Source organism: Homalodisca vitripennis, unplaced genomic scaffold (genome assembly GCF_021130785.1).
Source record: "Homalodisca vitripennis isolate AUS2020 unplaced genomic scaffold, UT_GWSS_2.1 ScUCBcl_5903;HRSCAF=12860, whole genome shotgun sequence".
In the NCBI taxonomy this organism is placed as follows: Eukaryota; Metazoa; Arthropoda; class Insecta; order Hemiptera; family Cicadellidae; genus Homalodisca; species Homalodisca vitripennis.
This window is the reverse complement of record NW_025782041.1, coordinates 15552-42236: the sequence shown is the minus strand read 5'-3', so window position 1 is coordinate 42236 and position 26685 is coordinate 15552. Positions and strand designations below refer to the sequence as shown.

At 33.1% G+C, this 26685-nt stretch overlaps 1 protein-coding gene across 1 annotated transcript; it reads right to left on the bottom strand.

The window, feature by feature from the left end:
* Positions 1-596: 596 nt before the first annotated feature.
* Positions 597-26685, bottom strand: LOC124373577. Its single transcript, XM_046831939.1, has 5 exons — positions 26541-26685; positions 23156-26334; positions 21728-22012; positions 13850-13915; positions 597-650 (listed from the first exon to the last, which is right to left on the bottom strand). The coding sequence occupies exons 1-5, from the start codon at positions 26683-26685 to the stop codon at positions 597-599; spliced, it is 3729 nt and encodes a 1242-aa protein (XP_046687895.1).

The window sequence follows — 26685 nt, the reverse complement described above, 5'->3', positions numbered from 1 at the left end:
ACGAACCGGTAAGAAAGAAGTTGTGAAGTACAATTAACTATTATATTCCCTATTGTTACCAAGTATTTCGTTCATGGGAACAAATACCAAAGCACCACACTATAATGACGCTGTGCGTTAAAAAAATTCCAATGGTCCGAGTCATTAATTGTTAATTAAATAAAAATACAATTTATTGAAGTCAATGTCTAGCTTAATAGTTTAAATTCTAATAAATATGCAGTAGATAACCAAATAAAGCTATCAGGTAATTTCATAAATTTATAAATTTCAAGCTTTGTTGACTATGGCCTAATAATTATTTTAAGAGGCATCTTGAATAATTAACATATACACCTATATTAAGGTATAAACATTAATGTACCTGCTCCATCAGTGACTCAAGTGCTATGGCAGTAACCAGGCAACTTAAGGTAAATTATAATAATTAAGGATTATTTAAGCTATTGTGCACATGTTTAAACATATAACTAAAACCAATTAATATAATGTTATGCCACTTCTGAAACAACCAATTTTAAAACCAGAAATTAATTTAAATATTGTTACAGTAGACAACCAATACATTTACACTAGTAGTATGTGTAGTGTGTGTATTAGTTGTAAGTGCGGGCGACCTTTCCTCGCCTCACGATGGCCGCAATCATCGCCTGTAACAATAAACACAAAAAGACAGCATGTAATAGACGTGAACATAGTAAAACCTAGTGGTGACCATACAGTTTAAACTTAAAGCTAAATATAAATATATAAAATAATATACGTTAATTAAAATAAATACGTTTAACTACTAAGTATATTTATTAGCATACTAAATTTAGTTACCCTATAATATGTTGTTGAGTAGTGGAGAATCTATTGTTGCTAGTTTAAATGTAGTTCTTACACCCTGCATCGCCACACTTTCACACTTTTTCCATATCAATCATTCACTTCATGACTTTTGTGTGTTTTGGCAACAACACGTGGAGTATTGTTACGGTGGATTATGTCAAACGAGGGTGACGACAAGCCAAACCGCAGGACCGAGAGCCACCTAAAAATAATCAACACCCTCGCGAATCACAAATATGGACATCAATTAATAGGCATGATTTTAATTTGATAATACCTATATAAAAGCACTGTAATAACATTTCCTTGGAGATTTGATCTAAAACTCGTAGTCTCATTTCAGAATGGACCATTAGATTTACACCTAAATGTCCCAAATACCTTACGGATTAAGCTGGTGTTCATTCCTCGCATTGAAGAGAATAAAGAAAATATATCATCGCTGAAACATTGATTATTCAAATTAATAATCAAAAAATAATTAATTAAATTACATAAACTAATTAACTTACGCAAAGAGATAATATTGTTACGTCATTTGTAAACAGCATGAAATATATATATACTGTATATACAGTTTCAGGTACATGCCCAAGTTTGTCTAAGACCGTATGAACTTTGGACCGTACCAGCTAGCAGATAGCAGCATGTTTTGGGGGTTTAAGTTATTTGTTTTTTTGCACTGAAAAATCTAAAAGTCTAGTATATATGATTATGTTTTTAAACTAAAGTGGGCTATTGAAAGGTTTTCTTCCAAAATGGTCTAGATTGAAAGTTAATCATTTAAAGAAAAACACAAACTTACCATTAGTAAATCCTCTAGTAGTTTAAACATGATATCTGTGTTCATGATCTGTGACGTACAGAGAGAAAAGCGAGTAGAAAAAACTCGTATTATTAGTAATATTGAACTTGCAATTTGTAATATAAGCCTTGGTTCGTAATGTATGAGTGTGAGATTGCATGGTGAAACGCTGTCTTATAAAACAAAGATCATTTCTTTTTAAAGACTTTTTTGGCTATGTAAAGAAAAGGTTTCTGTAGGTTGTTAGCAATTGATCTGAATTCTGATTCTTTCACATGAAAATTTACTACAAAAAATGTCGGCAAGTTATCATATAATATGAAAGGAATACTTTCTTTAATAATAGTTTAAATCCATCGTTAATACATTAAGATAATCTATGAAGAGCTTTTAATTTTATCATATTATTTTTATATCTATTTTGTAAAACAACTGCTTTCTGGTATAAATACGAAATCTTGAAAGATAAGCAGAATAAAGTCTACAAACATCATATAACATGTTACATTAAAAGCAAACAATTCAGACATAAATGTCGCTGTCATTTAGTAATATACAGACGGAACATATGCCACAAAGGACATGTATAGGAGATCTATAAAAATGTTATTTTAAAATTTTGTAATGACCAACCTTGGCAGGGATTGGGACTGCCTGTGCTTAAAACAGTTGCCGTGCATCCACCACTGTTACTAGAACCAACGGCAATGGTGCAGTGAAACTGTTATGGGCATCCAGGTTAGAGCATTCCATGGTACTAGGGTCAGTCCTTGGGCAGGTCGTCGCCCTTCCACCATGTAATACTCCCCTCCCTTATTAGGTTGGTTAATAGAGATATGTAGGTTACGTCACGTGTGCTGCCATCTACCGCATACAATATGCACTTCCTCGACAAGAGAATAATATAGATCCATAAATTCTCACTAAACGTATTAATCTTTACAGCATAAATACTTGATAAAAGCATTAAATGATTTCAGACTGCATAATTTTTAATTATTATTGAAGTCCTAATAGATTAGGACAAGAAAAAAATATTTCATTTTATATACCGGTTAATATTAAAAGGAAATGTATTCTATTCTCGGTTGCAATTTAAGTAATATAAGTATAGAGGTTACTCCTTATTTAGTTCAATTTGATCTTGAAGTACACTCCTAATTGCACCCAATGTTTCAATATTATTAAAAAAAAGTTTGATTTGATATTATTAGGATCTGATAGGATAAGACTTCTACGTTCACAACATATAAAACTTTAAGACTATTGCTAAACATTGGATTTACCTCTTCATAAAAATTAAGTTCACAACAGTTAAAAATTGCTAAATATTGATTCCGTTATAATTTAGTTTCTATAGAAAATTTCTAATAATGGAATTCATAGATTTACTAACCTCATGGAATCTTTCATTTTATTACATATTAATAATAATGTCCTCAATTAATAATTTCCGTCCTGTTCTCACTGATACTGTGTTGGAAGTTAGCCTACGACCACAGGTAGCGGACACACAGGTACTACCGTTACCAACACCCTGGAGGTGTTTATGGAGAAACAAACTGAGGCAATACATTGATGACGTCAATGAAGACACAACGAGAAACGAGTTGCGGTCGAATATTTATTTAGGTTCCAGTAATGGAAAACGGAATTGTGTGTGGTGATATCACAGGAGATTTGAAAACATAACCAGTAAATGCACCTAACCCTGTCAGTACGCCATCAGAGCCTCGGGAGTCAAGTCGTGGATCACTATTAGCGGCTAGTTTTCTCGTACTAATGTAATTCCAACATTATTTTTTGTATATTTAGATTTAATCAAGATAGGAAAGAACTACTATTAATGTGCATAAATATAAACATCTAGTACAGATATTACAACATTGTATAGTTGAAACAGATAAAGTTACAACACAGGGTGACCAACGCGTGTTCATATAAAGCTTATAAATGACACAATCAATCTGAGTTTACTGGTTAACCTGAAAGAAATCGATGGTCAACCACGTTGCGTTTGGAAGAATCAAAACTATACAGCATCGAAATGGATACAAAATATCAAGCTGGGATGTTTCCTTAAAAAATGTTCTGGATCTTTTTACTTTACACTAACATTTAGGTAATATTTTAATCACTGTCAGGCAATTAAAATGGAGAGAAATCGTTAGCTAAAATATGTAAATGTAATTAAAAATATATTTAATTGTCTGCGGGTCAGTTTTAGTGTGTAAAGCGTAAGAAATGTAATATTAGAAAAAATTAATTATTTCATATTTTTACCCACATTGATACTTTTATATGTTGACCACCACCTCAACTCCCAATACATATAACTTTTTTTCTAAGATAAACTTTCCCAAAACCTTTAAGAACCAGGTTCAGCACTTGAACTATAATAATTGGCTCTGGAATACTGAACGTACACCACTTAAACCAATAAACAGGTAAAATACCTTTCAATATAAATATCATAGGGGAGAAATTTTAGGACCGGCTCTGGTAAAAAAACAGTAATAGCACCACTTTAACAATTAAATACTTTTAATATTACGTTACAACTGACAACATTTTTCTTTTCCTTTGTGCATGCCTACGATACTATACACACTTTCGTTTAGTCGGAAAATATAATATTAAAATGTCTAGGGAAATACGCTTAAATTTACATTGTGAACAACGCAAAACAATCGCGTGTATTGCTTTATTAAATAGTGATTAGTTTGTTTTTAATTTCTGCAAATATGTAATAAACTGTACTGCCTCAGCGGTAAGGATAATAATGTACTTGTATTTGACGTATTGGCTTGTGTCCATGCAGTAATTACATACAGCTAAATATACGGTAAAATAAGTAGGTTATAGTACTACTGCTTTTCTACGGGTATAAGGCAAAGTTATGAGTTGCTAACATCTAAACTCAAGGCTTAATTGTTTAACACCAATATTTATACAACATATACAGCCATAAATACAAGACAACACCTACATTGTATTTAATGAAAATTGTGGTTTTGACTTATCCATTTGAAGAATTTTTTCTTCAAAGCGACAGAGACTCATCCGTGGAATGGTCACAGGTCCGAAGAAGACTGAACATTAACGCTGCTAACATTGTCCGTACCAACTTGATGCAAATTGATTCACAATCCCAATGTACTAAAAAATTTTTCAAACGTATTAGGTTTTTAAAATGTGTTTTCATGGTAACGTGGAATAATTGTTCTTTGTTAAGAAATAGACTATTCGTATGGCCTAGAAACAGGTTTAATTCAAGGTACTATCAGGTACCTTGAATTAAAGGCGAATTTAAACATGGTTTTAAAAGAAGATTTTTTTTTATTTTGCATAGGTTACAAATATAGTTTAATCCGAACTAAAAAAAATGTAATTTTATATTTTTGACCATTCCCATTTAAACTGCACCAAAATAGTAAGTCTATCGAATTATTTCTTTCATACTAAAATCTCAGGCAGGTTGTGTGGTTATACTAAACAAATAGGCTCCCATATCCTGGTATAATACGTTTTTATTTGTAGTTTGGGGTTTTACTTTCATAAGTATTGGAATTCAGGTAATGAATTATGTGTAACATATCATTTGTTGTTGAATTACACAAATAAACTAGACTAAATACTTGTACTTAATGTAATCTGTAAGTTGCTTTTTAATCGACTGCAATTTTGTTATTTATTTTAAAATTAATCTGTAAGTTTCTTGTTAAGTTTATATTTAGAAAAATACTGCAATTTTGTTATTTATTTTAAAGTAATTCAGTAAGGTACTCTTCTATTAACTTTCGTGTACTAAAATATGAATTTTATTTTTCATTTTTTATTAACTTCGATTTTATAACTTTTATATCTAGTTTATAAAATTTGTATGTTTTTAAATATGGATAATTGAAATTATAAAAATTATGAATAAATATACTAACGTTATTTCCAATAAGTTTAAAATCGTTTTACTATTTTCTGATGCTGCATAAACTTATTGACAAAATTACAATTGATTTAAAAAAAAAAGATTTTTAAAGATTCTTAAAATAAATTGTTATATGTTATACTCCTGTGTTACAGGTCGAGATGGAACGGGCCTTATAGACTATAGCAGACGTCACAAATAACTAATTCTTTTCTTGAGATACAAATGGCGTCTTATTGTCATAACAGTTTAAGTTATAGTGGAGGTTAAGTGGTAGAGAGGACTTTTAAGTCCTAACTTCGCCTCTGTAAATAAAGGCATTTTTCATTTCATTTCATTTCAGTTTCTGCTGACTTGAATAATTTATCTGGATACAATAACTACAGAGTGACTTTTATGTCCTGGCACACCTGGATATAATTTAAACGGCCCGAGATATCCATTACTGTGAAACCTTGACACTACCTGTTATAACATATTTTTTAATCTTTCAAGTTGTTAAAAATTTTGCCCCCTTTTCTAAAGGGGGGTGAAGGGGGGCAACTAAACACTTTAAAATACAAACCCCTATCAGGTGACCCCTCATTTTGGAGTAACCAATTTGGAATATTCGCTTAATAAATATATATAAAACTTATTTCACCAATGTTCTATTGCTTTTTACTGGAGAATGAGAATATAAACTCATTATAGAAAATTGTATTTAACAAGTGGAATATCCAGGGCCAGTAGTATGCCGGAATTTCATGATATAAATATTGTTTCACGAATCAGGACAGTTTTGTTCTAGTTTATATAGAAGAACTAGAATTTGACCCAATACAGAAAGTTGGTATTGACAAAATGGTAGTCGTCAAGCTAAGCGACATGCCAGTCTGTCCAAGTTGGGATTATTTACAAAAGCCATTCTCTTTGGCTCTAATTTCTAAAGTAATTTGTATATAGTAAAATATTACGTTCCTAATACAGTAACACATAACGAAGAAATGTCTGATTGTTAAGCTAAGCAATGTGCTTGCTCGACCATCTTGATATTTTAACAAAAAACTTTTTTTTACTGGTTGGAATGTAACTTTCGTTATAACTTGTGATTAGTAAGAGATTAAAAAATCTCTCGAAAAATAGGTCTCAAAGTAAATTTGCATGAAATCTAAAACAATGTTAAATGACTAATCTAGACTGAGATTGGGACGCCTTGTGCTTAATATAGTTGCCGTGAATTCACCACTGTTACTAGAACCAACATCAATGATGCAATGACACTGTTATGCGCACAAAGGTTAGGGCATTACATGGTATTAGGGCCAGTCCTAGGACAGGTTGTCACCCTTCTACCATGTACTACTCCCCTCCCTTATTAGGTTCGAGAATTGGGGTATCTCGGTTTACGTTACTTTGCTGCAATCTATCGCATACAACATGCGTCTACATGACAAGAGGATAATGAAGATCCGTAACTCCTCACTGAGACGTATTTTACTTAGAAGTAAAAATACTATATAACTGCGTTTTAGGATTTCAGATTATACATTTATTAATTATCATTGCAGTCCAAGCAGACTCAGGCAAGAAAACATTATTTTAATAAGACGAACATGTTAAGATAAAAGGAAAACCTTTTGATTCTCATTCTTTTATTTGATTCTCGGTTGCCATTTAAATAATATAGATTATTAATATTAGGTTACCACATATATATTTTATTGTCTTGGCGTCAAGGTTTTGTAAATAATAATTCTACAAAATCTTTCAAGTGCACAATGTGCTGACTTAAGAGATATATCGATATAAATATATATAATTTTAATGCTAAATTTTGATCTTGACAAGATAAGGGTTCTACGTTACCGGATATAAAATATCAAGACCACTCCTAAACAATGCACTGACCATTTAACTTTAACAATGCTATTTATAGATAGATTAATTTCGAATCTTTGGTTGTATTTAATATCGTGCAGTCATAATGAATATTAATTTAGCTTTACCTTTAACTTATTTTCACATGAAACTAAATATTTCTTAAGGTTTTTAAATGTGAAAGAACATCTCATTGTGTATAAATAAGTAAGCAATGGGGTAACACAACTATGAAAGCTTTTATATTTATGAAGTATACTGATGTAATTATGTTGCTTGTAAATCAGCACAAATATGCCTGCACTTTAGATAATACCGATTATAACCCCTAGCGTCAAACATAAACGAATTTCCATGAGTAACGTAAAGAATGCAAACAATGTTGTAGATGGAGCTTATATTGGTACTGATAAATTATTTACATTAAAACATTAAACCAATATTTAACACTTTTATTATTTTGTGAGGCCTTTCGATATCAAAGATATCTTCTTCAGACACATCACAAAAGCCAAAGATAGCTTTGATATCAAAAGGCCTCACAAAATAATAAAATTGTTAAATATTGGTTTAATGTTTTAATGTAAAAAAAAAATGCAAACAATGTTAATATGACTGAGGCAAATACGGTGGTTTGTTTTTTGTCTTAGTGTTCATTGTATATGTTTTTTAATTATAGTAACAGCCACAGTATAATTCTTTTTTTGCAGTTTTACATAGGCAATTTCAAAACTTTTTACATAAATTTCACTGAAACTTAAAATAGTGTGCAATGTTTTTCTTTCTACTATATGTCATACGAAGTTTGAGCTTTCGGCAGATATGAGTAACGAATTCCATTCCTAGCCCTTTATATATAAAATAAAGTTTCTTTACAAATTATAGTTACGAATTATGTACCGAGCTTTATAACAACTAAATTTAGTGATCAATGCATTTTACACCAATTGACATTCATCTTGATACGAGTGAGAAGGAAATATTAACGAAACGTAGTGTTACTGATTTTTTGTTTCACTGAACGATGGCAAATGTCCGGAAAAATCCTGTTTCCTTCAAAAGCTATAACAGTTACTAAAGTGGTAAAATTAGGATATTAGTTTTACTTAAATAACCCGTTTAAATAGAGGACATCTGCATATTAATAATGTATTTATTTTCGCGACACGGAACGTAACGTCACGTTCATTCGGTACGTAGCCGCTAGAGGCGGAACTATCGTGGCCATTTTGTTAGGACAGACTTTTCTTCGTCCAATAACTATCCAGGAGTCCTAGTGAGAGGCTGATTTCGCTCCTGATTGAAGTGACTACTTCTTTTTGTGGCATTTAGATGTAATGTTTGCACGGGGAAAAATCATTTGTTTCGCGTCACGCATGTTTATATGCTTTCAAAGTTGAATTACAGCTATACCGAAACGTAAGCAAAGCGTTATATAAACGTGTGATGTGAACTAAAAAAGTGAACATTAATGACAGCTGTGTTAAGATTGTTTGAAAGGGAATAATAAACCACAATAAAATACAAAACATTATATCATATGGAAAATAATAAAACTATCTTTAATCTGGTAGGGTTTTACAATGATTTGTTTTCTAACTGCTTGATCGGTTTTCTCATATTATTATTGACATAACAATCCAAAATATCGCATTTTGGATGTATCCCTTCGTCTGCAGACGTTCCTTTATTATAGAACTTTATAGGTTACGTTACTTAAGTTGCAATTTGAATGCTGCAAAATTTACAAAATCAAATCATCTCCGCTATTAGTAACAAGTTTGACTTACATCCACTAAATAACTTCTAACGCCAAGAAGGAAAAAGACTAAAATGTGAGGTAAATTACTGGTCTGAATAAATATACGAAGTAATAACTTATTTTTTAATCAATACAACGTACACTAAAATTGATTTAATTTTATAGCAGTATATAAAGCTCATCGGATCCTAAATAAAGGTTCAGTAGGGTTTATACTAATTCCTATTCTAGTTCACTACTAAGTTCGTCCTGGCGACACTTAAAAAAGGATTAAAAATAAATTGATTAATTACATTCTAGCTAACAAATACCAGAGTATAAATGAATCCAGGACGAAAATTATTATATCTGGTTATTATTCATTCCTGAATTTCATCAGTCTTTACCTTAGATTCACTATAAAAAATTAAGTAAAACAGATCCTAATCCTAATTATTGTTCTTAAGAAACGTGGACACCAATATTTGACTATTTTTAAATAAATTAAATGTAACAATTTTAAAGGATGAAATCTTATACAACTGGATATGAGAGAGCAATAGATTCTGTTTTTATAAGATATTTTTCCAGGATATTTATTTGTTATTTCAGTTATTATAAACCCATAATTTCATTTTTGTAATACTAAGTAATTATTTTGGTAAATCAAGTTTGTAGTGAAAATGATACTGACCCAATTGTAGAAACTAATATGGATAAAAATATAAATATAATATGGAGAAGTAAGTGATTATTGTAATATATGAAACGTAAAAGTATTACAAAATATTTATAAAAGTAATAGAGAATAGAAAACTTTAAATGTTAAAGAATTGAGTCTCTAATAATATTTAAAAAAAAAACTACTATTTAATAAATAAAAAACACAAGTATTAAACATTACTCGTATAAAAAGTTTTTATCAAGAGCTTTAATAGGAGTAATAGGGATTGAAGACTCTGTATATTATCTATAACTCTGTTTATATTAGGCCTGAATTAGTCTTCTTAAATATACTTATTTATTTACAAGATTGGCTTCTACCTTGAGACCCATTTTAAGAGAAAATTGCTTAGCTATATTTCCAAGATATGTGGTACTTATGGCTTTTACTCTTTCGCTTAAAGACTACTAAATATTTATGGAGTTGCTCTAAACCACAGGAAGACATTGGGATGAGCCCTCCCTAATGGAATTTACCAAAACGGAAGTTAGACGAAACTGAATTTATTGTGAATATTTCTACTGGTATTTTTATAAAGAAGAATATTGATTAATGTTCAGGTTACAAAGTAAACGTACGGAAAATGCAACAGATAAACATTATCTATTATAGAACTTAAGTTAAGAGAAGAAATTGTAGAGGATTGGGTCTGATTTCGTAAAATCTATGAATATTCAGACAAACATTAAGTTCACTAAGTTTCAGTATATATTCCAAGTGAAGGAGCAAAAAACGAGAGCCAGGGATATGTTACAGATATCCTGCATACTGGAGGTAATTATAAGACAACAAAATTGTAATGACTCATTTCATACGCCCATCTCACATTCATTTCAATACTTAGGCCTAATTTAATTTAGAAATTTATTAGTAATAATAATTAAGGAATAATTATTTATAAATTGTCTCAAATTTAACTACAAACAATAATAAATACGAAATCAAAATTAATCAAAATTCACCTTATTACATATAAAAATTCAAAAGTTATAAAGTGAACTAAAGTCAGTGATACAGTATGCAGGGATGATTATTGAAGAGTGAAGAGAGCAGATATTTGAAAGGTTACTTTATTAAATTCTTATTATCACTGAAGTACAAAGAAGCAGAAGACAGACATTGGGTGAGAAATTCCTTTTAAGTTTACTAGTGATTCATTGGAAGAACATAAAACCCAGGAACATTCGATTTGGCTAATAATTCAATTTTAATATAATTAAAATTTAACAACAATTATTTTTCAAAATTACAATATCTTTTATAAAATAAAATACCCAATATTTCTATTTCATTAAGCCAGCACGACCACCCTTCCCTAAAAAATTAAGAATTGTATTTAAAAATTTACCATTATTGTATCCTCCATCTTGTTTCAAAATTCAAACTTGTATGTCAATTAATTTATCATCATTAAATTTCACATTTATATCATACTGAGTTATTTGTTATTTCTAACTATAATCATCAGAATACAAATTAAGTTTAACTATTTATTTACAGTGTATAATAATAATAGTAGGAGATTACAAAATAAAGAGAATGAGATTGTTTTATCTATTGACTGATACTATATTCCTAAAGTTATTGCAGGTATTATCGTGGGATAAACGTATTATTTGTAACAGAGTGATATGATTTCATATTTTAAGTGAAATAACTTTGACTCCTTGCTTAAATTTTATAATATTTCAAGTATACTGTCTCTTTATACCTATTTATTAAACTACAATATTTACCAAGAATCGTCGTTTGGTTTATCTCAATCAATAACATTAACAATATCGTATTTGTTGGTCTTTTGAATTCGTTTACGGTACTATCTTTTGTCAATAGCAAATTTTATTTTAAATGATCAGACGGAATTTTTGTTAGGCTTTTAAATTAACGATTAGCCAATAAATTAATGATTTAGAAGCAGTCATTGTGGAAAACCATAGCGTAAGAGATATTTTTATGAATTGTATTGATTTAGAATTCAAGTAAGGAATATTTTGAGTAAAATCAATACTTAAACTATAGTAAAACTAAAACAAAAATATATAATTGCTTTCTGGCTTTCTTGTTTAAATTTAATAATAGTCAAAGTATACAGTTTCTTTATACTTATTTATTAAATTACAATATTTACTGTCAATCAACGTTTGGTTTATCTCAATAAATAACATTACGCAGATCGTACTTGGTGGTATTTTTTAACTCTTTTACGGTACAATGTTTTGCTATTAGCAAATTTAATTTTTAATAATCACACGGAAGTGAATTTTTGTAAGCTTCGTTTACGATCAGCCAATAAATTATGGATTTAGAAGTAATCATTGTGGAAAAACAGTAGTGTAAGAGATATTTTATGAATTATATTGATTTAGAATTCTAAGTAAGGAATAAAATTTTATAGCATTATGAAAAAGTTTATTTGTGAGAAGTTATTTCAATATTTGTAATTTTTACGACATATAATAATTGACTAAGTCACCAAATCAACGCTTGGTCTGCAATAAAATGTCACTTGAAGAGTAATGGTTTATAAATAATATACGAAGTGTTTTAAATTATCCATAAATGAGTTTATGCTACTTCCAAAAGATATGTAAAAATATTTTAGTCAAATATTCATATTTGTAACATTACAAATTACATTAAATGCTATTGGATGTATAGAATAAGTTATGACTTCTCTAAGGAGCGCCGAATGTGGTTGCAATGTTGTTGAAGTAAATAACTGTATTGATTTAAAACAATGTATCGTTATAAAATTACTGTTTTATTCAAGTGGTTTTGCAATAATACATATAAATCCATACATATAAGTTGGAATTTAACATGTATAAAACCTGTGCTAAATACGTCACACTAAAAATCTTTCAAAGGAGGATTATACAATAATTCCAACATTTTACGCACATTTTAATTTTTCAAGTATTGTCGTTATGTAGAATATAATGTTTTTATTCAATAAATATTTCTCTCCTTACTACTTTAGCATACGCTTGTATATAATGATAATATAGAAGGACTTCAAATAAAATATTAAAAATATAGTTTGGCCTTAACATTTACTGTGTCTTTTAATACAAATTTAAGTGAAACATTTGTTAATAGTAAACCAATAGCTTGTAATATATGAAACGACTCTTCTTTGAGAATAAAACAGTATGCAATATGAGGATGTATATAAAAGTTTTATTTACATTAATTACACTTATATCACTAAGCTTGCAGAGAAGCAAAAATAGGCATGCCATTGTGGAGGATTAACATTTTAACTCTTAGCATGAGACCTAATTTACTTTATATGAGTGATGCACAGAATACAAGAAACCTCAAAATGAACTTAAACATATGACACATACAGTGGTTTTTAATTGTTTTCTCAGTTACAATAGTTTAAATTTGGCTAATTAAAACTATGTTTTAAATTATATATATATATATATATATATATATATATATATATATATATATATATGTATGTATGTATGTATGTATCGCACACTTTCTATTGTGATTTAACTTTCCGGATCCCTGTAATTTATAGTAGCAAGTTTACAAACGGACATACAATATTATTGTAAGACAGAAACTAACATACTTGTTACGAGCCCTAATTTGAAACCCATAGAATCCAAAAAAATTTTTTTTTTTAAATCCAAACTGAATCACTGTGATTCTAGAATACTTTCATCTGTACTAAGTAAATATGGAATAAGATAAACCAAACAGGCCATTTGTTTACAAGTGAAGTATGGAGGACTGTACGATTCATTTATGGTAGTGATTTACATTTATATTGCAATAGAATTTACCAAATTATTACTACTGTCATGAGTAATATTAATTATATTAAGATTATTAACTATTATCATGTAAACATATACTAAACCAATTAATATAAGTATGCCATTCTGAAACAACAATTTTAACCAAATTAGTTTAAATATTTTAAGTTGAACCATACATTACCTGTGTATGGGTGGTGTGTGTATAAGTGTAAGTGGGGCGACTTCCTGCCGCATTGGCCGCATCACCCTGCAACAATCAGAAAAGACAGCATGTAACAGTTTATCATAATAAACTGTAGAGTACCCAATATATCAAATATAATTACAGAAATATACCCTAATTAAATAAATATTTTTTATATTCAGTTTATGCATGGGACAAATATGTAAACTTAAGTCTAATACTGGCAGATATATTTAGTTACCTTAATATGTTGTGTAGTGGAGGATTATAGTTCCAGTTAAATGTAGTTCTACACGCACACATACTTTCACACTATTCCATTCAATCATCATTCATACTTTGTGTGTTTTGCAACACACGTGGAGTAGTGTTACGTGATGTCAAAGAGGGGACGACAAGCCAACGCAGGACCGAAGCCACCTGAAAATAATCAGAACAAAACACTCGAATCACAAATATGACATCAATTAGTAGGCTGATTTATTTATATTACCTTATAAAAGAGTAAAATAACAGTTTTGAGATTTGACTAGAACTGTAGTTTCAGAATGGCATTAAATTTACACTTAAATTGTCCCAAATACTTACGGTACTGTGTCATCTCGCATTGACGATAAGAAATATAGCCTGCTGAAACATAATTTCAAATTAATAATCAAAACATAATTAGTAAATTAATACACTAATACTTAGCATGGATAATATTGTAGTGATTTAAAGTGAATATATATATATATAAGTTCCGGTAGCCAAGTTGTCTAAGACTTTGAACTTTGGGCCTAAGCTAGATATAGTGTCTGATGGAAGTATCATTTAAATAAAAACAATCTATTATAGTTTGATAAAACGTCATAGCTATTCTAATTACCAGTGTCATTTTTACGCAAGTAATTTTTCATGGATTTGTATTGATGGAGAAACTAAAAATCATGATGTCGACAAAGATAAATGAGGTCACTAAAACACTGAGTCAAGAAGTGACTGACGTCAAGGCAGACTGACATGAGTACCTTAATCGCCAGTCCGACTCGCGGTCGAGTTCTCATTTGCGCTCCAGCAGCCGAAATCGAAATAGCGTGTGCTGGTGTCACTGGAGGTTCGGGACCAAGCCAGATTATGCACTATTTACTGTCAGGACGCTGCCAGAACTCGGGAATCTAGCTGGGAATCACTAGCAATCCCACACTAATGTCAATCCACCGTCTCTTTATCACAGACAGAGTGAAGAAACAGTCATTTCTTGTATACATTGGATTAGACGTTTGTCCATCAAAATGTCTGCTTTAGTGGGGAAGGGTAAGATCTGAAAGATTTTGCAGGAAATATTTCCGCCATCACTTAAAGTCTTATTTACAAAAGAAGAAAATATTAAGGTGCTGTTCTTGATGTACAAAAGAAAAGGAAAAAAAAACTGTGTGTTACTGTAATATAGACTTGAAATTTGTAATATAAGTTGTCGTAATGTGTAGCGAATTTCATTTTAAACTGCTTATAAATAAGATAATTTTTATAAATGACTTTTGGCTAGTAAAGAAAGTTTCTGTGGTTGTTACAATACTAATTGTTTTTCACATGAAAATTAAAAAGAAAATGTCCAAGTGATTGTGAATATAAATGAATATTTCTTTTTTATTAAGCCATGTTATATTAAGATAATTATTAAGGCTTTTTGCTTTATATGTATATATATATATATATATATATATATATATATATATATATATATATATATATATATATATATATATATATATATACGATATACTCTTATAACTAAGCATGGAGAGAAACAATAATAGGCCTGCTACTGTGGGGAGTTAACAATGTAACGCTTAGCTCAAAATTACGATGTAACTCAAATTACTTTCTATGAGTAAAGCGGTGAATTCAGAAATACTAATATGAACTTATAAATATACTCGAATACTAATCAAGAGAAATAAAGTGCTATATTCGTTTTTTAGTTATATTTGTTTAAATTCTGCTTAACGTTTTGTATGTATACGGCAGCAAAGTCCACTAAAGCATTTATTTGTACTTTTACTTCGGTAATGTTTAAAACCTCTACATACATGTACGTAGTATGATGTACTCATACAACGTTCACTGTATGCTCCACATCAGAAACTGTTGGAATTTTTGACAATAGGCAAAGCTATTGACGTAATGTTAATTGCGTGCTAAACTATTCATGCCATTGATTTGTTGTTTAAAACACTCTGGAGAAAGTATTTGTGATGAAAGACTTGGTTGAGTGCAATATTTTGTATATTTTTTGTAACTCACTAAGCGATATTAGAACGGTAATTAATATTCGAGCTCTTGGAGTTTCTTCTATAACAAAATTTAGAAGTATGGAATAAACGTCTAAGTAAAACATTTCCTAATATTTATCGAAACCGCTTCTATAAGGATAGAACTAAGTATATCTGGTCAAGGACACGCACTTCAAGTCGGTAGGTTAATTTATTATTGATATATCCCCCTGATTGATAGGCAAAGCTATTATACAGTTAATTAAAATTCCAGTTTCATATGAGTTCATGTTTAATTCAGTGCTAGTGTTCAAGTCCAGAAACCATTCGATCCAACCAGTTAACTTTAATATACCACAGATAAAGAGAGACTTACCTTAGAATAATTTCTTCTTTAAAATTCTAGAAAAATTAATTTTTGATTTGTCGTATATTTTTAACTGAGTAAAATGCTTCATTATCAAATGGCTTAATGAACGAGATTATGTTTTGACTAGTCAGCACGTTTTTAATTAAATACATTAAAAATGTGTGTAAAGTGTTAATTACCACCGATTTTTAATACAGCCTCATTTCAATTCCTCTATTCAGTAATAGTTTCTATTTACAATATTATTCCGGTGCAAAAGTTTCATACTTTTGTATCGTCTCTTAAGTAATGCGTTCACTAACGTGTGAAGAATCAACTAAATCTTATAACTAAAAATATTTATAAAAGTACGAAGCATATAATTTACGTGAAAACTATTTCATAATTTCAAAATACATTAATCCATCACAACCGAACAATCATTTGGGAAAATTTCAAAACATTGAAGTCATCTGGTACATTTAAAATAAATACTAAAACACATAATTACTAATACGTTTATTTTATTTAAGTCCAGTCACTTAGGTAGTTTGTTCAGAACATTTAGCTTTTAATTATAGTAGTTAAAAAAAACTATTTTGTAAAAAAACTGCTGTCTGGTATAAATACACAAGCCTGAAAGTTACACAGAATAAAGTCTACAAACATCATAAAACACGTTACAGCAACCAAATCAGACATAAATGTCGCTATCATGTAATAATATAAAGACGGAAAATATGTCACGAAAGAAATGTATATGAGATCTATAAAAATGTTACTTTAAAATTTTGTAATGACCAACCTTGGCAGGGATTGGGACTGCCTGTGCTTAAAAGTTGCCGTGCATCCACCACTGTTACTAGAACCAACAGCAATGGCTGCAGTGAAACTGTTATACGCACCCAGGTTAGAGCATTACATGGTACTAGGGCCAGTCCTTGGGCAGGTCGTCGCCCTTTCACCATGTAATACTCCCCTCCTAGGTTAATAGAGATATGTAGATTAAGTCACGTGTGCTGCCATTTACCGCATACAATATGCACTTCCTCGACAAAAGAATAATATAGATACATACATTCTCACTAAACGTATTGATCTTTACAGTATAAATACTTGATAAAAGCGTTAAATGTTTTCAGACTGCATAATGTTTAATTATTATTAAAGTCCTAATAGATTAGGACAAGGAAAAAAAATTATTTTATACACGGGTTGATATAAAAGGAAATATATTCTATTCTCGGTTGCAATTTAAGTAATATAAATATAGAGGTTACTCCTTATTTAGTTTAATTTGATCTTGATGTACACTCCTAATTGCACCCAATCTTTCAAGTCCACAGTGTGCTGACTTGAAAGATGTGTCAATATTATTAAAGATAAGTTTGATTTAATATTATTAGGATCTGATAGGATAAGACTTCTACGTTCACCACATATAAAAGATTAAGACCAATGCTTAACATTGGATTTACCTTTTCATAAAAATTAAGTTCACAACGGTTAAAAGTTACTAAATATTGAAACCGTTATAATTTAGTTTCTATAGAAAGTTTCTAACAATGGGATTCATAGATTTACTAACCTCGTGGAATCTTTATTTTGATTACATATTCTTAATAATATCCACCATTATTAATTTCCGTCCTGTTATCACTGATTTTGTGTTGAAAGTTAGACCACGACCACAGGTAGCGGACACAGGTACTACCTTTACAAACACCCTGGTGGTCTGAACTGAGGCAATACGTTGATGACGTCAAAGGAGACATAACTTGCGGTCGAATATTTATTTAGGTACCAGCAGTGGAAAACGAGATTTTGTGTGCTGATATCACAGGATATTTGAAAACATAAACAGTAAATGAACGTATCCCTGTCAGCACGCCATCAGAGCCTCGGGAGTCAAGTCGTGGATCACTATTAGTCGCTAGTTTTCTCTCACTAATGTAATTCCACCATTATTTTTTTGTATATTTAGATTTAATCCAGATAGAAAAGAACTAAGATCAATGCTTGTAAATATAAACATCTAGTACAGATCTTGCAACAATGTCTAGTTGAATCAGATAGTACAGTTACAACGCAGGGTGACCTACGCATGTTCATATAAAGCTTTTAAATGACACAATCAATCTGAGTTTACTGGTTGACCCGGAAGAAATCGATTGTCAACCACGCTGCGTTTAGAAGAATCAAAACGATACAGCATCGAAAGGGATACAAAATATCAAGCTGGGATCTTTCCTTAACAATTTTCCTGAATATTTTTACTTTATACTAACATTCATGAAATAATTTAATCTCTGTCAGGAAATTAAAAGGAAGAGAAAATTGTTAGTTAAAATGTCCAAATATAATTTATAATATATTTACTTGTCTGGGGGCAGTTTTAGTGTGTAAAGCTTAAGAAATATAATTCTATAAAAAAGACTTACTTTTTAATTTTTTCAACCCTATTGATACTTTTCAGTGTTGACTACCACTACAACTCCTAAAACTGACGATTATTGTTTTCTAAGGTGAAGTTTTCCATAAATTTCAAGAACTATTTTATATAAATGAAATTAAAAATATATTTACTTGTCTGGGGGTCAGTTTCAGTGTGTAAAGCGTAAGAAATATAATTTTAGAAAACATTAATTATTTCATATTTTTAACCCTATTGATACTTTTACTGTATATTTCGATCACAACCACAACCCCCAATACTTATAACTTTTTTAAGACAAACTTTCCCAAACATTTCAGAACCAGGTTGAGTACTTGAACTATAACAATTGGCTCTGGAATACTGAACGTACACCACTTAAAACAAAAACAAGTGAATAAATACTTTTAAAAGTTAATATCACAAGGGAAAACCTTTAGATCATGTTCTGGCAACAAGCAGTTGTGGCGCCAATTTAACAGTTAAATACGTTTATTATTACATTACAACTCGCAACGTTTTTCTCTTCCTTTGAGTGTGTCTACGTTAATATACACACTTTCGTTTAGTCTAAAAACCCAAAATTAATAACGTCTGGTGAAATACATATAAATGGTGATTGTAAACATTGTATAACTATATTGAAGAGTGATTAGTTGCTTTTAATTTATGCAAATATGTAATGAACTGTAGTGCCTCAGCGGTAGAGATAATAACGGACATATATGTGGAGTAGTGGCTGGTGCCCATACTTTAATTACATACAGCTAAAATACAGTAAAATAAGTAGGTCATAGTACTTCTGCTGTTCTACAGGTAAATAAGTCAAAGTCAAGAGTTGCTGCAATCGAAACTCAAGGCTTAATTGTCTAACACTAATATTCACACAACGTATAAAGCCATACATGCAAGACAACATCTACGTGAATAGTATTCAATAAAAAGTGTGATATTTTTACTTAACCATTTGAAAACTTTACCAGCAAAAACGACAGAGGCTCAGCCGTGGTGTTAGGGTCATAGTTTGGAAGAAGACTGAATATGAACTCTGCTAACTTTCTCCGTATGAACTTGAAGCCGAATTGCTCAAAATGCCACTGCCCTAAAAAATTTTTCAAAGGTATTAGGTTTAAAATTGTGTTTTCATGGTAACGAGGAATAATTGTTGTTTGTTAAGAAATATACTATTCGTATGGTTTAAAGTTACTTATAGAAGTTATCAGGAAGAAGAACTATAACTTTAAACCGTGGTGTTAAATGTTCAAGGCGCATTTAAAGAATAATATTGAGTTTAATACATCACTTTCATATGCTTGGGCTACTAAGAAAATGCAACAAAAATACGTGATTATTTTGCAAATAATATGTGGAAATAAGATACTCGTATATATATAATATATACAAATAACAAATGTAAAATCAAACAGCATTTAATTAGAATGAAAATAACCGTTAAGGTTTGCTTCTATTTTCTTAAGCTGTGTATAATATCCGGTCAGAAGGACCCAAAGATATGTTAGATCCGGCTTGGCGGACCGCAATTATTCGAAGGACCAATAAAATGTCTAATATTTAAAAACTCATACTTCGATAGCTGAGCAGGTGGAGCCCATACATTGATTTTCTAAGGAATAACTCTTAGTCGTTTGGGAAAAATAAAAATACGAATGAGATCACAAAACATAATATTAGGAAAAAAGGGCACACAATTAGAGCAAAATACAAGTGTTAATATGATTTTCTTCTTCTGTTAAATTGTCCAAAAATGTCCGAATTAGTTGAGGATCTTAAATCTTGGTTGAAAAGAAGATTGTCTTTAGTTGCGAAGGACCATAATAAGAATGATGAAACACTGTTACCTTGCAACGTCCATTGTCTGATACCTCGACACACATGAAGTTGGGTTGATTGTAGTTCGACCTGGGTTGATTCCAAGGAACGTTGCGCTGGTGGAGTGCTTGCTGAGGGATGAAGATTCCACCATGAAGATTCCACCTTCACTTGACACTGTTTTCGGTTCACTCACGAACGTTGCGACAAAGTTACTTTTGGCTCGTTAACCAAATAATGTCCGGCTCGAAGGGACTGTTAACTGCCATAGAACAGCTTACGGTTCACAAGAGACAATACAAAGGGGCACGGCCCGAACTTGGTTAAAGCTGGTGTTGACGTACAACCTAGCGAGACGGAGTCTTAAGAAGAACTGGAGAGATGCCTTGGGGAGCTTTTCTTGTCCGCGTCCTGGACGCCTGATTGGTCGGCAGAAGTCACCTCATACCACGTGACGATCGGACCAATATAGATTTGGAATGCAGGTGGGTGTGTGTGTGTGTGTGTGTGTGTGTGTGTGTGTGTGTGTGTGTGTGTGTGTGTGTGTGTGTGTGTGTGTGTGTGTGTGTGTGTGTGTGTACAAAGATAAGTGGAAATAGATGGCTTATAATAAAAATGGTATCGGACAATGGTGGGCAAAGAGCAGTTCTAAATAACATACAATTCTAATTATTAGTAAATCTATATTAATGCGTAAAATTTGATTAATTGATATGACTAAATATGAAAACCTAACATTTCCCGCCTCCTTGAAACATTATAAGGTTTCAAGAGAAAAAGAAAAAAAATAAAATCTTGGCTATGGAATAAGATACATATGGTAATAACACACTTAGTCTAAAGTTGATAAAACCAAATATATAAAACATAGTTAACACAAAGTTACAAACAAAACTCTTGAAAACAAAACTGTTTATTTACATTTGTCATTCCATAGGAAGTGGAAAGACCTTGACAACTGGTCTAGTGAGAACACCATTAATTGTTTTTAAGGTGATCACTCTTACTATTCCATCTGCACCAGGATGCGTTTTGATGACACGTCCCATTGGCCAGGTTAAAGGTGGTGACGGAGCTTGGATGAGCACTAGGTCGCCCACTTGTATGTTAGGCTGTGGTGATGTCCACTTGGAGCGCTGCTGCAGCGAATGAAGATATTCTAGATGCCATCGCTTCCAAATCCTCTGATGGAAGGCTTGTACCAAGTGCCAATGGCGTAGTCTGTTGGTCGGAGTGTTGTGGTGGTCAGCTTCCGGTAGAGCGGCAAGCGGAGTCCCAATCAAAAAAATGACCTGGAGTCAAGGCTGATAGGTCTGATGGATCAGCGCTGAGTGGAGTTAACGGCCTTGAGTTAAGCATGGCTTCAACCTGAACCGTTAACGTCATGAATTCAGGAAGAGTTAAGATTGTTCCTCCCATTACTCTTCGGAGATGGTGTTTAGCACTTTTTACGGCACTTTCCCAGAGTCCGCCTTGATGAGGGGCAGCTGGAGGATTAAAACGAAAGTCTATGCCCTTTAAACTCGCAAAATGTGAAATTTTGTCCATAGCCGTTGAGGCTTTCACGGTTTCACTTAATATTTTTTTCAAAGATGATTCTGCACCAATGAAGTTAGTTCCGCAGTCTGAATAGATTGTTGAGCACAGACCGCGTCGTGATACAAAACGGGTTAATGCTGCTAAAAAACCTTCGGTGGTTAAATCTGTCACTAACTCAATGTGCACAGCCTTGGTTACCATGCATATAAAAATACACAAATAGACTTTTATTTGTCTAAGAGCTTTAAGATGATGCACTCGCGCACAAAAGGGTCCGGCGTAGTCTACTCCTGTAGACTGAAATGGCCTTGAGGGTGTAACCCGAGAGGCAGGTAGGTCACCCATCAGTGGTGTTCTATTTCTATGCTTGTGACGAAAGCACGTAGTACATTTGAAAATACGTGAACGTATGGCACTGCGAGCAGAGATGATCCATATCTCTTGTGAGAGAAGAGCCTGAGTCAGCTGTGGTCCGGAATGCAGGTGTATCCGGTGGTAGTAATCGATAATCAAGTTTACTACTGGGTGTTGTTTTGGTAGTAGCACGGGGTGTCGTGACTCATAGTTTAGATGGCTATTTTTTAGCCGGCCGCCTACGCGAATAACATCCGCCACATCGATGAAAGGCTGCAATTTCCGGATTGCGTTGTTACACTGCTATTCTTTTTTAACAACAAATATTCTGAAGAAAAAGCTGTTTGCTGTACAAGCTTAAAGATTTTTTGTTTAGCTGTTTTCAATTCAATAACAGACAATAGTTTTGATTTGTCAGTTGAAGATCCATTTTTACAATTGTTGATTAATCTTAAAATATAGGCCATAATTCTGATCAATTTATTCCAAGAGGAAAATTTGGTGAATATTTCCCAATGTTCAACAATAGAGCTTTGTAATACGCTCAGAGGAGTCTCTTTAGTTTCTCTCTCGATTTCCCTTTTATCTTCAAAGAAGGTGAAATGAGGCCAAGTTTGTCGGTCCAGTTTTAGCCACTGGGGACCTTCGAACCATAGTGTATGGTTTTTCAATTGTGATGCTAATAGGCCACGTGATCCGACGTCACTCGGATTGTCGCTTGATGTGACATAATTCCAAAACCGTGACGGAAATGTGTTCTGAATTTCTGCCACTCTATTTGCTACATATGTTTTCAACTGATACGGTGGTGTTTTTATCCAGTGTAGAGCTACGGTTGAGTCACTCCATAACATGACATGATTGAAAGTAATATTGCTGAATTGTTGAATGCAATAAGTAGCTAATTTTGACAGCAGATGTGCTGCGCAGAGTTCAAGGCGTGGTATTGTGATCTTCTTTAATGGAGATACTCTAGTTTTCGACATGACTTGTCTTATCACTGGGGCCTCATTCATTTGGTTACACTTGATAAAAATGACGGCTGCGACGCCTTTTTCAGACGCGTCACAAAACCCATGAAGTTCTACGCTGCTGGCGGCGTGGAGGGGAAATACGCGATCGATTTTGATGTCACCCAGATGATCCCGTGTGTCGTTCACAAACAATAGCCATTTTTCAGCTAGTTCAGGTGGCAATTGTTCGTCCCATTGGAGCCCTCGTGTCCAAAGGAGCTGCATAAAACTTTTCGCTACCATTATCAGTGGTGATAAGAAGCCGCAGGGGTCATACAATCTGGCTATTAAACTTAATACATGTCTCTTAGTTAAGCTACCTCTCTGATGTTTGAAATTGTAGCGAAAGCAATCTTCAACTGGATCCCAATGGAGTCCTAAAATAGAGAACTGCGTAGATTGTGAGTCCTGCAGAAAGCGAGGCGTCTCACGATGAGTAGCTGGTAGTCTGTCCAGAAGTCGGGGTTCGTTCGAAGCCCATTTTCTCAACTCGAATCCTCCCTTCGCCAGTAGCTGGATGAGTTGGTCTTGCAGTTGGATAGCTGATTCTAGTGAAGCACTTCCTGTCACAATGTCATCTATGTAGGTGTGATGCTTCAATGCGTAGGCTGCGTCCAGGAAGGCGTGTCCTTCGTTCTCTGCTAGCCGCGAGAGTGTCTTGATTGCTAAATATGGAGAACTGTTCATCCCATATGTCACTGTTGTTAGCTTAAAAGTAGATATCTCCTGTTCCGGAGTATCTCGCCACAAGATTAACTGAAAGTTTTGATCTTCAGGATGCACTAAGATCTGTCGATACATTTGTTTTATATCACATGAAAACACTATAGCGTGAGAGCGGAAGTTTATTAAAATACTGGAAATGTCTGGTTGTAGTTTCCTTCCAGTTAGTAGCACGTCGTTCAAGGACAAACCTGAAGTGGTCTTGTTGCTTGCGTCAAAAACAGTCCTTAGCTTGGTAGTAGAGCTGCTTTCCTTTATTACTCCGTGGTGGGGTAAATAGTAGTGCGGTTCGTCGGCGTGATGTTTATCCAAAAGTGTCATATGACCTGTTGCTTTGTAGTCTTTCATAAGATTCCTATACAGTTCAGCGAATTGTGGTTGGGTTTGAAACTTCCTTTCTAAGGATACAAAACGTCTTTCTGCGGCTGCTCGAGATGAGCCTAAACAGCTGGGTTCTGTTTTGAACGGTAATCGAATAACATACCGTCCGTCTTCATTTCGCGTATGAGTACTATCAAAAAGTTCATCACACTTTGTTTCTTCAATGCTTTTGTGATTGATGATAGGCGGTTCCTCTTGAACCCAAAATTTTTGTAATGCTGTGTGAAGCGAGTTGTCGTGAGTAGACAAAAGTGCAATCGAATAGTTACTAACTGGCTCTGTCGGGGTGACACAAGGAGCTGTTCCCATAAGTATGAAGCCGAACTGAGTGCCGATCAGGTGTGGCAGTCCCGGTCCTAAACTATGATTTTCTTGTGTGAAGACAGTGGGTATTATGGATCCACCCAACAATACATCAATGCCGCAAGGGGTGTCAAAAGTCGGATCCGCTAAGGTGTAATGTTTAACTAGATGCGACAACTCTGGACTTATTTTCGCCCTTGGGAGGTTCACAGATATTTTATCCAAGATGTGGAACTCCTGATCAGGAGCTATAAGCTGACCTGACAAAGTGTTGACTTGAAGAGATAACATGCCACGTGTGTTAGAGGCATGCTGTGATAAACCAGCAATTTGAATGTTTGAATGATAACGTCTTGCTCCTAGCAATGAGGCTGCCTGACACGTTATCAGATTACAAGTACTTCCGGAATCCAGTAATCCGCGGAAAACATGGGATTGTCCATTTTCAGCAGTTAGTTTCACTAAGATGGTACCTAAGAGTACCGTTGACTGTTGTGGCGGATGCACAGGTGGCAGTGTCTTAGTCGTAGACAGCGTAACTGGAGTGGGACTCGTGACGTCAGCTGGAGGAGGTGTTCCCGCTACTCTCGGCTGTGGTATCGATCGATGATGAGTCGTGTTGTGACGTCGCTCCACAGCTGATTGATGACGTGTCGAGTATTGATTGCTTGCTTCACTTCGCTCAGTCGCGCCTGACTGGAGATGTAGCAATGTGTGATGTCGTTTGCGACACCGTTTACAAGTATGCGACGATTGACATTGAGGCAAATTATGATCTCTCAAGCACGAGAAGCATTTTCGTTCTCGTTTTACAAGTTGAAACCTTTCAGCTGGTGAAAGCTTTAGAAATGTGGGACAAACATGGATTTTGTGATCAGAGTTACCACAAGCAAAACAACTGTTACTATTTATATTGTGAGCTGTTACTAAAGCGGTGCGTTTGTGTTTGTCTTCAAACCGCGTGACCTTTTGAGATCGCTGATTGAAAGCTTTAACTGGAGCTTTCTTTGCTGACGAGTGGAGGTCTGCATCTTCACTCATGTTACATTCTGTGTTCAGAAACAAGATTATGTCTTTGACTGTAGGCAAAGTGTGTGTTTCCTCTTCGTTCGAGGACCTAAAAGATTCTAGACGTTTGCGTAAATCTCCATCTAATTTACGAAGTAACAATGCTGAAAGCAAAGGGTTGGCTTGTGTGGTTACGTCACACTCAATGGCCTTCAAAGCCTCACTGTGTTCATGGAAAGTGTTCACGAATGTTCTGAGTCCTCGTACTGACTGACTGCTAACATCGGGTAAATCTATCAAATGATTCAAATGTAGAGTAACCAAGCGTCTTGTTGAGTGATAACGCTGACGTAAGATATTGTACACAATTAGATAATTTGCTGTACTAATGTTGAAATTCTTGATTAAAGCGAGGGGTTCGCCAGAAAGAATCGAGAGCAAATATTGGAATTTGACTACACTTGTTAAGGCGGTGTTGCGATGCACAGTGCTATCATACAAGTTGATAAGGATACCCACTTGGCGGGGTCGCCAGAGAAGTGGTGAAGCTCTAGGCGCGGCAGATTGATATGTGACAGCGTCGCTAGGGGGGTTTGCCGCTCACTGTGTACCGACGGTGTTGACGGCGCTTCCTCAGGAGACAT

Coding starts and splice junctions, on each gene's coding strand:
- LOC124373577 (XM_046831939.1), bottom strand. CDS start 26,685: ATGTCTCCTGAGGAAGCGCCGTCAACACCGTCGGTACACAGTGAGCGG. Junction 26,335..26,540: donor GTGGGTATCCTTATCAACTT/GTATGATAGCAC, acceptor ATCATTTGATAG/ATTTACCCGATGTTAGCAGT. Junction 651..13,849: donor CACACACCACCCATACACAG/GTAATGTATGGT, acceptor TTATTGTTACAG/GCGATGATTGCGGCCATCGT.